At 43.3% G+C, this 16224-nt stretch overlaps 2 protein-coding genes across 3 annotated transcripts in view; one reads left to right on the top strand and one right to left on the bottom strand.

Annotated features, from left to right (window-relative positions):
- ST6GAL2 (ST6 beta-galactoside alpha-2,6-sialyltransferase 2) overlaps window positions 1-15369 on the top strand; it is a 49138-nt gene extending 33769 nt beyond the window's left edge. Inside the window, exons 5-6 of one of the 2 annotated variants that reach the window (XM_081858155.1) lie at window positions 9960-10185; window positions 13610-15369. In XM_081858155.1, coding sequence (XP_081714281.1) covers window positions 9960-10185; window positions 13610-13613 — 230 coding nt within the window. In that variant the 3' untranslated portion in view covers window positions 13614-15369. Of the gene's footprint in view, window positions 1-9959; window positions 13552-13609 lie in introns of those variants that run through there. The other variant, XM_081858154.1, reaches the window with a different exon arrangement.
- LOC309339809 (parapinopsin-like) overlaps window positions 7856-16224 on the bottom strand; it is a 42547-nt gene continuing 34178 nt past the window's right edge. The window contains exon 5 of the mRNA XM_081858272.1: window positions 7856-8272. Coding sequence (XP_081714398.1) covers window positions 8033-8272 — 240 coding nt within the window. The 3' untranslated portion in view covers window positions 7856-8032. The remainder of the gene's footprint in view (window positions 8273-16224) is intronic.

The raw sequence follows: 16224 nt of genomic DNA, 5'->3' as shown, positions 1-16224 counted from the left end.
TCCCCATCTGAAACAGTTGAGTGGTAATATTTGGAATATCTTAACTGGGGCAGCGTATTGGATAGGAGAAGCGAGCCTGCAACAGTTGTATCTGCCCCGATGCAGATCCCTAGCTGGATGGAGAGTTGAGTATAGAAGGGAGATAGACGCAGGAATCAGACTTAACAAAAAATAAAGGTAAAAACTGAAAGCAAACATTTGATGCTTGTGTCACCACTGAATATGAAACATACACCACATCAATAACCAGATAACCATGTAATGCGCTTGAAAGTGGAAATTGTATAACTGTTTATTTGAGAGATGAGTGTCGAGGGCAGAGTCATACATCAGCATCTGATGCTATCAGTCAGCATAAATGTTTCAGGGATGAATTTTTCAGTGTGACTATAGATCACCAAATCTCACAGAAGATTGCTGATTCAAGCTAAAGCTGGCGGACTGGAATAGCTGGTGTTGTGAATGCCAAGGGATGTAAATTAGAGAAGATCCTGCTGGGTTATTTGCAATACTAAAACCTTACATTTATGGACGAATATTCTCGGTGGCAAATTTCGGCATAAGTGAATGAAATAAATGAGGACTTGTCATAATGCGACAGACCTTTATTTTCAATAATACACACACACACACAGATACGGAAGGATGTTAAAACTGACCTATTTTCAAATGAGCTTGAAACTGCCTTTTTGTTAAAAGGCCGCGGGGGGGGGGGTGTCATTATTTATTGTGGATGAAATAAAAATAAAAGTTCAGCCTATGTCCTAATTCACTGGATAGCTCAGGCTCATTCACATCCGTGGTCTAGATAGCAAAACTGCAAGGCATGTGATGCTTAGTGGACACCGTGCTTATCTCTAGTCAGGACCAGAAATGCTAAATACCCACATCCTTGACTTGAAAAGTGAAATCACGTCATAGCTGCCAATTCCGGAAACATTGGGATTGTGGGAGCTGGCCACATCTCTTATTATAAAACAGGGATAGGTTTTGAGGAGAAGCTTTTCAGATGGCTAGGAGGTGACAAGTAGGAATGAGGAACGATATGCCACTGTGCACTCTTTACTTGTTTGTCCACACGCCCAGAGTGTGTGAAGTGTGTAGAGCCAGAGGAGGACTAATGTATCACTAGATTACATACTACACAAAGGCACTCTCATAAAGCCATGGAGCTCCTTCGCAAAGTCTTACTGTGTGAAACACTCCAAAACGCTTATGCTTCCCCATCTAATTTTTTTTAGGCACTTATGAGGACGACTCATTTTGCAGCAACACGGTCCATACCCTGTTCCCTTCTCCATTTTACTCCCATGGCCATTGGTCCAGATTTCCTCAAAAGTACCGTATTTTTTGCCCTATAGGACGCACTTTTCCCCCTCCAAAAATGAAGGGGAAATGTGTGTGCGTCCTATGGGGCGAATGCAGGCTTTCGCTGAAGCCTGGAGAGCGAGAGGCATCGGTGCGCACCGACCCCTCTCGCTTTCCAGGCTTCAGGAAGCTATCCGCAAGCCTTGCGAGCCCGGGGGAGTTCCCGACGGGCGCACGAGGCTTGGGGCGGCAGCTTGCATCCTGAAGCACGGGGTGCCCTCCGGAGGACGCCCCGTGCTTCGGGAAGGTGTCCGCAAGCCTCCTGCGCCCGGCGGGAGGTCCCGCCGGGCGCACGAGGCTTGGGGCAGCAGCCTGCATCCCGAAGCACGGGGTGCCCTCCAGAGGACGCCCTGTGCTTCGGGAAGGTGTCCGCAAGCCTCCCGCGCCTGGCAGGAGGTCCCACCGGGCGCGCGAGGCTTGGGGCGGCAGCCTGCAGCCTGCCGCCTGAAGCACGGGGTGCCCTCCGGAGGACGCCCCGTGCTTTGGGAAGGTGTCCACAAGCCTTGCGCGCCTGGCGGGAGGTCCCGCCGGGCTCGCAAGGCTTGCAGGCAGTAGCCTGTTCTGGGGGCTGGGGTTGGGGTTGGGGGAAGCTCGGGCTTCCCCCGCGCCAGCCCCACGCCTGGGGGGGAGATTTTTTCTTTCTTTCTTCCCCCCCCCCAAAAAAAAACTAGGTGCGTCCTATGGGGTGGTGCGTCCTATGGGGCAAAAAATACGGTACATCTTTTTGTATTTTTATTTCTGGCGTTTGTATGCTACCCTATAGCATAAAGTTTTTAAGGTAGTTTACAAAAACAAAGTGGTTTTTTGTGTGTGTGAAATGTGTTTGAAATAGGTCGATGTTTTCCCATCCTTCCCATCCCATCTGTGTTTGAGCCTTATGTTAAATGGTTGCTAATGGAAGTGCAAACTCAAAATAAGCTTTGGCAGCTGCTTTTTCCTCTGACTGTTTGGAATTTAGGACTAAATTCTGTTTGCATGTTCACCTTTTGATCTCTCATAACTTTTAGAAGTATTGGTTTTGGCAGTCGATACAAGAGAGAGAGAGATGTTCTCTCTGTGATAGCTAATTGGTAAAGAAAGCTACTTTATATGTGCAATTCATTATCACGCAAATACACTCACATTGACCTGATATTATGATCAATAAGTGGTGAACATACATGTGTGAACTGGCTTTCATGTCACTAGATTATGTGCTAGTCAATCCATCCGTTGGTAGGCCTCTAACGAATGTTTCAATGCTTTCACTCTTTCAGTTTTCTAACTTTGCCATAAGTTATCACTGCAGCACCCATTTTAAAGTAAAGATGAACTCAGTTTGAAAATAAGAGAATCTGTACTGCAATGACATTTCTCCAAAGGCCACTCAGGATCCTTCTCACATCTGCACAAACATCTGCCAGGCAGGCATTTCCGCCAAGCCTGACATATTAACATCTCTGCTTGATTTATGGCCTGCTAGTAGCTTATCAGACCCTATCTCAGTGCTCAGAAATTAACATAATGCTTGCCCCAACACCTGCTAGAAGTGTTATGACTTAAGAAGGATTGGGAAGCAATTTGGCTTTAGGAAAGCAAACTATGTGTGAACTAACCACAAAATATTTTATTGAATTCCTGTTAAAGGCTTCCAGAGGTAACATGACATAACAAAAATACAACAGAGCTTCTTGGTAGCACTATATCTGCTCCCTGTTTGTGCAAGAACTGACATGATGGAACAAGCAATACTATTATGAAATAGCTATGTAAGACTGCTGTGTGTACACACAAAAGCACACAGAGAGAAAACCCCACATAGATATGAAAATAGATTTAAGCACCAGAAGCAGGTGTAGGCTTGAGAATCACAAGCCATGCTTAAAACAGAGCTGTAGTCAGGTGGCATAATATAAACGTTTGTGCACGTAATGGACTTAGACGGAATAGTGTTTGAATCAGTGGTGGGAACCAAGATACAGATGATGCTAACAAACTTTTATTAGTGTGTGTGTGCACACATACACACCCACAAAAACGCTCTCTTCAAATAAGCCTAGAAAATATCAAGATCTGAAAACTTTCAGGGCTACTTTCTCTTTTAGGGAATTAGGGAATGAGCAATGTGCTCCAAGGATGTTTCACTGTGTGCATGAAGCAGCCCTGGCTCAGAGAAGGGGGCAGTATGGAGAAGACAGAGAAATGCTATTGGGTGACTGGGAGAAGGCAGAATTACTCAACACCTACTTTGCCACTGTCTTCACCCGAAAGGAAAGCAGTGCCCAACCTGGTGATAACAGAACAATGCAAGGAGGGAGCTGCAGCCTAACACAGGAAAAGAGGTTGTAAGGGAACACCTAGCCACTATTAATGAATTCAGATCTTCAGGGCCTGGTGAGCTGCAGTACCAAGAGTACTAAAGGCGCTTGCTAATGTAATCTCAGAGCCTTTCTATAATCTCTGAGAATTCTTGGAGAACAGGCGAGGTCCCTGAAGACTGGAGGCAGGCAAATGTTGTCCCCATCTTCAAAATAAGGGGGGAAGAAAACTCAGGTGTAAACTACTGGAACCAATGGGATCCAAGTTACAAGATTCCAGCTAAACCTCAGGAAGAACTTGCCAAGAGTAGGAGCTGTTCAACAGTGGAACAGACTGCAAGAAGTAGGGCACTCTTCTTCCTTGGAAATTTTAAAGCAGAGGTTGGCTGGCCATCTGTCATGGATGATTTAGTTGGGATTCCTTCATTGCAGGGGGACTGGACTGAACTAGACTACCCTCGGGGTCCATTTCAACTCTACAAGTCTGTGATAGCATGTTTAGAACATCATTTTTGCACAAAAGATCTGCTGCAAAATGGCAAATTAGTGTGGTCTTATTTTTACTTCTTTTTTTAACTTATAAATAAAATATGCCAATCTTGGACTGGGAACCAGTAGATATTTTGAAACGATTGGTAATTTTTGTGATTATATTGCCAACGTTTACAGATGTATGTCTACAGGTTTTTTTTTAATTTCAATGGAAAAAGCAGCTATGATTCATGTCAATGGGTGCGCATAAAGATTAGTTTTCCTCCAATGAAGAGAATGTGAAAGGATTCCACGTTGTGGAACTTCTCTGGTCAGTTTGCCACATGGGAATCAGAACACTTACGGTTTTGCAAATATTGCTGTGATCATTTGTACATATGTATCTTGAAGTTTTATGGCTACTCCGTAGTTTTGAATGAAAGTTGCAGGAATTGTTAGTGCTTAGTTTCTGGAATATGCAGCATTCAAAATGTTCTCAAAATCGAGTTTTTGCTAAACTAGAAGCTGAGCTGAATCCCAATCAGTTTTCAAAATATATTATTTCTTTCATACTAAACAGTTGGTACAATAAGGTAAATGAAATTACATTCTTGTGTACTTCCAATCTCCTGGAAATGACTTTTTAATTATCTTGCTAATTACATAGTGTAATTGCATTGCACAAAGATACATGCTGGAAGTTGAAAAGCTCTTGAGTGATTAAAATTGCCGAGGACAAATTAAATTTCTTTCTTTTTTTTAGAGTCCTTAATATCCATTTATATTTACTATTCATACAACGAACTTAAACATTTATTTAATTCTGATAAAAGAACTTCAACACAACCCCCAAAATCCCAAGAGTTTGATCTTCTGCTATTGAGCTAATTTCAAACCATTGTTTATAATTCCTAAATACATAGCTGTGCGATAAGAGCTTGTGACATAGGTAGCTGAACATTGCACTGTTTTTGGCTGACAAATCCTACATTGATGTAGAAGATAATTCTGTGTAATGGTGCATGGATTGTCATTGCTATGTATGAGAGTCTATGCTGGAAGGAGAGTCCACCAGCTTTCAAGGGAGTCCGTTCCACTGTTGAACAGCTCTTGCTGTTAGAAAGTTTTTCCTGGTGTTGAGTCAGAATCTCCTTTCTCGTAACTTGAACTTTGGATCCTTCTCTTCCCAAGCATGAGAAAACAAGCTTGCTCTGCCTTCCATGTGACAGCCCAAAGATATTTGAAGATGGTTATCATACTCTCCTCTCGGTCTCCTCTTTTCCAGGCTAAACTGCTGGGATAGTTCAGTAGAGCATGAGACTCTTAAATCTCAGGGTCACAGGTACAAGCCCCACATTGGGCAAAACATTTCTGCATCGCAGGGGGTTGGACTAGATTGGCTTTGTGGTCATTTCCAACTCTATAGTTTTATGATTCTATAAAACATGCCCAACTGACCACTCAGTAGTTCCTTAAATCTTCTTCTTTTGCCCTTTTTGAAGATGGGGACTACATTTGTCCACCTCCAGTCTGCAGGGACCTCACCTGTTCTCAAAGAAATCTCAAAGATTATAGATGAAGGCTCTGATATTACATTCACAAGCTCCTTGGGTGTAGCTCATTGGGGCCCTGGAGATTTGAATTCATTTAAAGTAACTAGATGTTCCCTTACAACCTCTTTTCCTATTTGTGGCTGCAGCTTCCTTCTGGCATCATTAGTTCTGCTATTGCCAGGTTGGGCACTGCAAAGAACCTACCACAGTGGTACCTCAGGTTGCAAACGCTTCAGGTTACAGACTCTGCTAACCCGGAAGTAGTACCTCGGGTTAAGAATTTTGCTTCAGGATGAGAACAGAAATCGTGTGGCAGCGGGAGGCCCCATTGGCTAAAGTGGTACCTCAGGTTAAGAACAGTTTCAGGTTAAGAACGGACCTCTGGAACAAATTAAGTTCTTAACCCGAGGTACCACTATACTTGCATGTTCCTCCTCTTGCTTCAAACACAGCCGAAGAAATCTTTATAATTATTTTTAACCTTTTCCCCCAAGCCTGAGCTTCTTTCTGAGCTTTGCCCCACCCCGGACATTCCCCCTGCAACTGTTGGCTATGTGTGCATACTCTTCCTTCGTGATTTCCCTTTCATTTCTTAATACATGCCCTCCTTCAATATCACCTCATCTGTAAGCTCCTTATGCAGCAACACCTCCCACTTTTCTTTCTTGTTGGAATTGTCTGCATTTGTGCCTTCATTATTTCACCTTTAAGAAATACATAGGGCAGGGAAATACTATTAGGCAGGGGAAAGTGGGAAACAGATTCACATCAGGTACCTAATGGTGAACAAGGGCTGAGGATAGTGTTGTCCATGCTGACTTCTTAGGCATGGGAATGTGCTTTACAAAAGCAGTAGAAAGCACATACTGGGTAGGGATAACTCAAACAGTAATTAAAATTAAGTTTCCTGTTAACAGCTGTAGCTTTCTAACCTGGGGCCAATATGTTTTTTTTTTAAGCTAAAACCATAAATATGTAGGTTATTTGTACATGTGGCCTCTTCACATGTAGATTTCGAAGAGACTGTGGGGGTCGTCTAGTCTGACCCCATGCAGGAATCTCTTGCCCAATGTGGGGCTCGAACCCACAACCCTATGATTATGCTCTTATGCTCAACCGACTTGAGCTATCTTGGTGCGCATATATTGGCTAAAACGAAGTTGCTGTCCCATCATCATTTAATAACAATAATGATCTTCCTTATAACCCTGCCCCCTCCAAATCTGACTGATACTAATTCACTGTACAGTGGTGCCTCGCAAGACGAAATTAATTCGTTCCGCAAGTTTTTTCGACTTCCCCACAGGGCTCTCCAAGCTGCGGATAGCAGCCTGCTGCCCCGCACGAGGGGCGCTCTTAAGCAGAGCGCCCCTCGCGCGCGGTAGACATTCACAGCTTGGGGAGCCCTGCGGGGAACTCTTCTGAAGGCTGGAGGCGGGAGAAGGGCTTTTCTTCCCACCGCCAGCCTTCAGAACAGCCTTCTGAATGTTGGCGGTGGGGAGGAAAAACCCTCCTCCCACCGCAAGCCCCGGGAAGAGAGGAGAAGCTGCGCGCCTTCTCCTCTGTTCCCGGACCTCCCACCGCAAGCCTTCAGGACAGGTCCGGGAACAGAGGGGAAGGCGCGCAGCTTCTCCTCTCTTCTCCTCTCTTCCCGGGGCTTGCGGTGGGAGGAGGGTTCCCCGCTGTCCCCGGAGATTTCCCTATGGGCTTTCGTTTTGCGAAGCAAGCCCATAGGGAAATTCGTCTTGCGAAGCCGCTAAAAAATCGGAAAACCCTTTCGTCTTGCGGGTTTTTCGTTTAGCGAGGCATTCGTCTTGCGGGGCACCACTGTACTTGCTTGAGAAGGGAGATCTACATTTTGTGTTGTGAAAGTGAATCGGAATATTTAAAGCTTATTACCAGCCTCAATATGAACCAGCAGATGTGTGAGCTAGCGCATATTTACTACTCTTTAAAAAACCAGTTAATACTGTACACACATTAGTACACATTTGAAAACTATTCTAGAGGTCAGTGCTTATCAGGTTACAAAGATCTAGAATGAGAGTTTTGTGAAGCTGAGGCAGAGGGAGCTAACCTCAAGAGAATGGGCTTTGAGGCATCTACCATTAACTTCAAGCAGTTACCTCAAGACATTATTCCCTTGCATATCTAGAGCACCAGTCCTTTCTTTGGTGCTATAATCACATAATTCCTACTTGATTCAGAGTCAGAAACAGTTAATAGCAACACGTTTTGTTCCTGCTTAACACACAGCAGATTCCTTAGGGGGAAACAAAGCAAGCTGGCAATAAAACTGCAACATATATGATATAGATGGATTAGGCAACAGCTTGTACTCGTTCACAAGAATGAATTTTCCTTGGACATCTGTGGTGGGCTGTCTGAAACAGGCTCTGGGCTTGACTCTGGGCTCAGAAGGCAGTCCATTTTCTCGTCCATTTGGGGAAGCGCTTGCCTAGTGGTTCCACCTTCTGCTTTCCGGTTCAGTTGGATGACTGTGACCTTTGACTGGCAGGTGGTTTCTCCGTCAGCCGCTGAAGCAGGTTGGCAGTGGAAAAGCATCAGAAAGCATTTGTAGAACTGGAAAACAAAAATACCCAACCAGTTTCATTTTGCTAAGCTGCAATTATCAGGTTACAAATTAGGATAAAGATTCGTGCATTTAAAAAGTTAAGTGAAGATTCCGATTCTGCTGTTTACATTGCAATTCACCCTTTCCCAAACCTTTTCACTTTGGAGCCTTTGAAGAACGTGCTGCATCAACTCTGGCACCTCACAGCTCGTTCCTCCCTCAGTTTGAGTGCCAGAGCACAATGGCCCTCAAATTGGTCCTGGGCGATGTACTTTATTGGCTCGAATATAAGCCGCACCTGAATATAAGCCACACATTTAAAAGTCATGGGGGAGGGGGAGAAAAAAGACAATAACCGAATATGCCACTCCCTTCCTCACTTTCTCCCTTCCTGGCCTTGGGGGAGAGGGTGGGGGAGTATGTGTGGGGCGGGTGCCGCTGTGCTGTGCTCCTGCCGCTGTTTACCCCGCACTCCTGGCTGCATACTGGATTCTTTTTGTAAGGTCATTAATATAAGCTGCACTTTAACTTTTCACGGTCGGAATTTGGGGAAAAGGTGTGGCTTATATTCGGGCCAATACGGTAATTTGATATATTGCCTAGGCCTAATGCTGACCCCACTGGGCAGAATGGAGCCTCCTTGACTTCAATAGGAAGGAAGGCCAAGTTAAACATAATACAGCCAGACACGATAGCATTGGTTAGCATTTTGCCACGTTGGCTCTAACCTGCAAATCACCCTCTGAGAGCAGCTCCTCGTCTTGGGCAAGTTGGCCCTGGAGCAGACAGGATGTCATACAAGTCACTGACTGGCTTGGTTGTCGTGCCTCACAGTGTGCAATGCCAGAGGAGCAAGGTGGTGTTACAGGCAAGAGAGGCAGTTCCTGAACCTTAGGAAAAGCCACGGCTGCTGCTTTCTGCTTCTTTAGCTTGGAGCCCACCTTAAGAGAAGACTGGGGGTTAAAGGCCATAGGGGAGGGGGCTTATCTGGCTCCCTGGAGGACTTGTGAAGTTTAGCAGAAACTGGTGGGTGGTAGGACTGGGAGCTCAGGGCTTGCCCAACCAAAGAGTAAGTAGGGCTGGCCGGGAACATCTTTGTCCATTGAGGCAGAAGCTCTAGGAAAGGCTATCGTGGCACAGTAGCACCCAAATGTATTCCCTAATTCACAAGCTGAGATTCCTGCTTGATGACTCTCGAGGCTCCTTCCAACTCTACAACAGGAGGGAGGGAAAGCAGTAGCAAAAAGGGGGGGGGGACAATGAAAAGAGGCAGCTTGAAAGGAGAAACAACAGTGCTATCTACCCCTTCACCATTTATTTTTTTTAAAACAGAAGGAGGAGAGAAAAATGAAGGCTGGAATTAATTCACAGGAGCAGCAGAAAAACTCACAAGAACAGAGGAGCTATGAGAAAGGGAATTTGGTTGAGGTCAATGGCAATGGATCAACTCCTGTTGTCTTGATACTACTGGTGCATTTCCTGTTCTTGGTCACCAGGTGGCAGGCAGAACCCACTCAACAGCCCTTTGTCCAAAGAAAATATATTGATTCAGCACCACCACATGCTAGAGATGATCAGTAATTTAGCAAACAGAACTGGACTTGATTTTTGCATGTGCAATAATTAAAAAGGAACCTAAGTTTGGAAACTTATTCTGGCATTTTTAAATACCCTAAATGTTTCCTCTGTTTTCAGGGATTCTCATCATGATGTCCATGTGCAGCGAAGTCCATGTATACGAATACATTCCTTCAGTCCGGCAGACCGATCTCTGCCACTACCATGAACTCTACTATGATGCGGCTTGTACCTTGGGGGCTTACCACCCGCTGCTTTATGAGAAACTGCTGGTGCAGAGGATGAACAGAGGCTTCCAGGAAGATCTGTACCGGAAAGGAAAAGTGATTTTGCCAGGGTTCAGGTCAGTGAAATGCCCTGGATGGAAGTGATTCCCATACAACACTAAGAAAGGATATTTCTAGAACAAAGTGCAATAAGGTGCTGCTGTCGTACTAATAAACAACAAAGAAATACTTGAAAAAAAACCGGATCCTAGACCAATCTAGTCTTGAGTCTATAAACTGTAATTAAGTAGCAGGCTTGGGGGAAGTCCTTGCTTCCGAGGCCTGAGTATTTATTATTGCTTTGAAAATAGGTTTTGGGGTTTGTTTTGGTTTTTTTTTTTTTTTTTTTAAAGGCTTGCTTTTTGAGAGATGCAAACTATGGTGAAGGTAAAATACTGTGAGGATATATGTGCCAGAAATCATCAAGCAGTTATACCACATGTGCCCAATTGCAGTCCTTTAGACAAGGCAGATTAAACACGAAGCCTAACCTAGTGAAGCAGTCCTTACAATCAAATAAAAGCAAACTTCAGCTATATTTTTCACAGCATCTTTTAAGATTTTCCTCTCTTCCCTCTTATAAAAAGTGCCAGATGTTTACTGAATACAATGAGCCATGTTTTCGTTTTATTTAAACTGTTCTGGTGGCTGAGCTTGGAACCCTAACCTTAAAACACTGGTGCTGGACTTTTTTAACATGTGTTAAGACATATTTGGTCAAATACATAAATTGGTAGCATGCACAGGAAAGGTTGAACAGAAAACCACCACCTGGGTGTTTCAGAAAATAGCATATTGAAATTTGTTTCCGTGCCAACGTGCTGGCACCAGTGTCCATATTAGAACAAATATATTTTTTGACCTTTTATGTGGGGCTGAATTGCCACACATTCATGTACGCAGGCCTGCAGGCTGATTCTCATTCATCATGCCATGACAACTCCCTCCAAACACCCTCATGACAGCTACTGTAGTCAGGATGAAAAGTCTTACCTGCAGATGAGCCATCAAGGGATTGTGTGACAATCACAACCCACAAGCAAACAACACAGCTTATCTGTAGAAAGCAGTTGCTTTCTAATGCTTTGTTTCCTCTACCACCTGTGTGGATGTGTCAGGATGCTGTCACTGGCTCCCGGCAGTGGTTGCCCAGGAAAGTATAAAGACAAGGAAAAGTTTCTTACAGTCCTTTTTTATTCCAAACTTTACAGAGAGAGGCTATAGAACCCAGCCTCTTGGATAATGGCGTTGTCCCAAGTGAATCTTCACACACCCCAATCTCTTCCACTTCCTCATTCATCATCATCATCTTCTCTACAGGTATCGCTAAGTGCCCTCTGTCTTGGAGCTCTTTGCTCTCCAACTTTTAAGGCTCGCTGGGTTCTGGGAGATGGCGGGTCTGGAATGCTTTCTAGTGACATGTCAACCACCTCTCCCATTATTTCTCAGCTTTTCCCCTCATCTGCCTCTGAGCTGTGACCACCCCCCCACACACCCCCGTTGAAAATCGATACTATCTTCCTCTTCCTCCTCCCTGGAAGGTTCAGGATGGGAAGGCGGTCTCCACCATTCTTCCTCCTCTGCCCAGTCCCTGACAGGATATTAGACTAGAGATCTTCAGCAGCCTTTTCCATTTTAGTTTTCTTTCGCTGTCCCAGAGCCCCAGCTGCAGCGCTATTCAGGGGTAAGTGTCAGGAAGAGAGGTTGGGGCAGAGGGCAGCAGGGCTTGTAGTCTTCTGAATGTTCACTACCACTGCAGTATTTATTGGCAAGCCAAGTCAAGGGGAAGCGAGTGAACAGAAGAGAGGAGCTTTGGGGTTGACAGAAAGTAGTAAGAAGAGAAGAGGGAATTCATCAGGTTATCTTGTGAGCCAAAGATGCAGTGAGATGCCAAACCCTGTAGGTTCTTGTTGTTAAGAGCGGAGAGTCAAAATTCTGGCCCAGAAATATTCAAGCAATGCTTCTGCATTTGCAACATTCACTTTCACCCCCACCCCCAAGTTTCTAGCAATAGGTAGCAAGATCTTGATTCTACTTCTAGGTCTTAAGAATGTAAAGACAATTTAGCTGGATCAAGCTTGAAGGCCTATCTCATCTTGCATTCTGGTTCCAGCAGTGGTCAATTAGATGCCTCTGTGGAGGTTTGCAAGAAAGGCATAAAGGCAGTGGGCTTACTCTGTCACTTGTCCCCAGCCTCTTGACATTGACAATATCTCCAAACACAGAGCATGCATTGGGCTGCTGTGTCAACCTGCTGTGTGTCACTTATCTGCCTGTCTAATCTTGTTTCCGAAGGTGGTGTTCATCTTCCACATCTTATTTTTCCCCCAACGATATTTTTTTTTTTAAAGTGATGAGTTCCATAATTTAATTCAAAGGAGGATGGATCAGGTCTCCCCCTTCAGGCCTACATAAGACTCCTGTCAAATGCAAACTCTTTCTTGCAAAAGACTGCTGAGCACCAACAGAGACGTTCTATAATCTTTCACCTTGTTGTCGTGGAAGGTTAGCCCTCCAGGTGTTGGGAGTGCAGCTTCCTTCCTTCCTTCCTGTTGGCCATGTTGGATGGGGCTGATGGGAGCTACCGTCCAACAAAGTCTAGAGATACACATGTCCCCCATCCCTGTTGTGTTTGCTCAATCAGAAGTATCCCAGTAAAGGAAAATATAGTGCACATATCTCATTGCTTAGGCTCTTTAAAAAAAAATATTACCCAGCTGGGGAGGGGGAGAGAGAGAGAGAGTTTGCATCCGTGCTTGTATGCATATGTTTCTGCTGTATTCTTAACAATAACCACCTGCCTGAGGCATAATTCAATTTAAACAAATAATTGTGTTGGGTTCAGCATAATTTAACCATGGCTTAACTTAACATCCCATTTGTTTCAGTGGGAGCTAATCTCATTATTGCTAACACAGCAACACACACCAAATACTGGATCATAGGAGTCAATTCCTAGGGGCCGAGGTCCCTTCACCACACCCCATAAAATATCGGAGGGGGCTGGGCCCCACCCAAAGTTGATGGGCATTGCCATTCATATAGTGTGTGTGTGCCATGTCATGTGATCCATTATGTAGGGTGGGGCTTGCCTAGGTTCCCCAGTATTTTATTCAAGTTGGCACCCCTATACTGGATACTTTTCTGAATAGTGCCATTTTAATCAAGTTTTATCTAAGGATTCAACTGCTTAGACATTCCTTCAAGAACCTTAAATTAGTGGTGGCCATGTGGTATCTTCTTAAATGTAACTTAGAAGCACTGCTTGTCTCCAAACTGAGGTCTAGTACAAACCCAGGGATGCCACCAGAGATCCTGAGTCAACCTTCCAACAAAGTCTGGTTTTCCCTCTTGCCATTTAAGTTCTCCTAACTCAACCACTTCACAATCGAAACTGTAGTTGTTTATTCCACTGACTTCAGCAGGGTTCGAATTGGAAACTTTAAAAATATTATTATTGGTTCATCTTCTGATAAGTGTTCACTTTGCAAAATTCCACAGATGAAGAATAATGCATTTTACTTCAGTGTTGAAGGGAGATGAGAGGGGAATAGGAAGAAACAGGAGGGGAACTTCCGATTTTGTTTTTTAAAAGTTGCAAGTGAAAGAAAGAAAGAAAGCATTAGCAAGTGATAGCTGATTGAAAGTTCAGACTGTTCAGTTTAAGACAGTAAATGAATGTGTATTAGATGTTAAATAGAATTTTGTATGTTTTTAGGCCACCTTATTATATATATATAGATATATATATAACAGTGCATTTTTAATCTATATCAGAATTATAAATGTTCAGTAAATGTCTGCAACTCCTACTTGAAGTCAGTGAGAAATCTCACTTTAAAAAAGTATGAAGTCTGTTTAAGCCTTTGCTTCTTCTTCTTTTTACAAGTTAAAAAAAACAAAAAAGCAAGGGTTGCTGGGAGAAGTTAGTTTTGATTGGCATAAATATGTTGAAAGCTTCACACTTTCTCTGCACTGATGGCTGTACAGTTGAAAAGTTGCACTCAACACCTTGGGGTAAAGCATACTTGTTTTCTGTTATTATTATCTGTCATGATCTACACTTTCCACTGTGAATTTTTTAACGTGGTGCTCTCTTAATTTTTTATGCATAACGCCTTCAGAGGGTCACTTTGAGGTGTTCTCATGTTTGTTACAGGGAAATTGATCTATATACTGTTGAGCCAATCTTTGTTTTGCTAGCAAAAACAAAAACATTCATCTCTTGTTGTTTCTTCCATGGTCATGTGTGACTTGGAGGCATGGCCAGGTACATGCTTCACCTTCTCAGTTTTTCCCCTCTGCTTGCTACCAGAGTTACTCGTGTTGAGTTCAAAAGCACTGAATGTGGCACTGGGCACAAAATCCAGCTTCCAGCGACTTTTATCATTTAATTTTTTTAAAAAAAGAGGTGCTTTGTAGCCTGTGTGGCTGGCAAAAATATCCCAACAGTGTTGAGCATTGCCTCCTCCAAACTCAGAGAAGTCAAGAGGCAGTGCTTTAAAAAAATATTATAGGAGCCTAGGGCAAGGCTTCAAGTACCCAGTTTTCTTCCTTGCAGAATCAGATTAAAAATATGGAAATTAAGGAAATCATGCACCCTTGTTTAATTAGCTGACACACAAATCACAGTATCCAGCTTTTCTCTGCACAGAATCCAGGTTATTTTGCAGGCCAATTTCCCCCTGCACATATTCTTTTGCTCAAAGATAAGTTCCACTGTGTTCAAATGGATCTTGCTCCCTACAGGTGCATATAAGACTGCAACCCTCACATGGCACCTGGGAGTAAGCCCCATTAAACTCAGCAAGGCTTACTTTCAAGTAGATGTAGGGTAGTTCTGTCAATTAGCCTTGTGGCAATCGCACGGCTAGTTGGGAGATGGGAAGTGCCTAGTTTCCACTGAATTGCGTAAATAGCAATCCTAACCCCACTTAACTTGGAGTAAGCCCCATTGAATTCACTAGGACTTACTTCTGAGTAGGCTTGGTTAGGGTATGGCCACAACAGCTCTGCCCACCCCCCACACCAGACAAAATACTTAAATTGTGACACCCTATTGCCGTTGAGTAGGCCCTGTGGCGGTGTGAGCTCTCATCCCTAAGTCAGAGGAAACATTTATGGGTGTTACGCTCATCATGCAAAAATATTTGAAGTGTTAGTAATGAAAGCTGCAAAATGCTCCACACTTGTTAAAAATCACCCTTTCTAAAGTGGATCATTAAATATAAATGGAGGTTTTTGAAAATATTGCCCTAAATAATTCTAGCTAGGAGTTGTTCTTTTGATTTTGTTCAACGAGGTTTTTCTATCCCTAAATTCAACTCTGACTTCATTAATTTCAGAGTGCCTTGTCTTGGACAGATTGCAATCCATAATTTTCTTAACAAGGTCCCCATCTTTCTTTCTCTCTCACACACAAACCATACTAGGGTAGTTTTACATGTGCTGAAATTGAAGACAGACAAGGTTATGACTGGGCCTTCCGCATTTTCTTCTTAAATTATTTGAAAGTTCAGCTGCTTACATGGCATGCAAATTTGGAGTAAAGATCAAGTGCACCTATAGAAGGAAGGATGGGATATAAAAATAAATGATGATGATTGTATTTATTTATTTATTTTTAAAAAGGAACCAACCTCTTTCCCTCCCTTCCTTATACTTTGCAATTTGAAGATAAAATACTGAAAATGGCGTGAAATTACAGGCACATTTCAACGAATTTTAAAATCTCATATAGAGACATTTGCAGCCATAAAACTGCAGCTTTCTGTGCAAAGAGAACATCTGGATTAACTGTTTATATAAGTACCTCATGTCTGTTGAAGGTTTATTTAAATAACCGCCCTGAGATCTTTGTGATGGAAGGTGGTGTATGAATTGCATAAATTAAATAAAAATAAAATGCATTTTTATATCGCAGGTTTCCACTCTGTAACATGGCAACATAATTTGAACCTCTGTTGTTACATGGCCAGCTGTGTACATGCCTTATATTCACACATATCATCTCGTTTTCTAAAGCTGTAGTCACCGAGCTACTCAAATAGAAGACTGTGTACTTTTTAAATAGCCTTGAGAATTATTTTGTATGATAATTTTTTAAGTGAATGTGC

The sequence above is a fragment of the Podarcis erhardii genome, assembly GCF_964252035.2.
Source record: "Podarcis erhardii genome assembly, chromosome: 4".
NCBI classification, from domain to species: Eukaryota; Metazoa; Chordata; class Lepidosauria; order Squamata; family Lacertidae; genus Podarcis; species Podarcis erhardii.
This window is presented reverse-complemented; position numbering and strand designations above follow the sequence as displayed.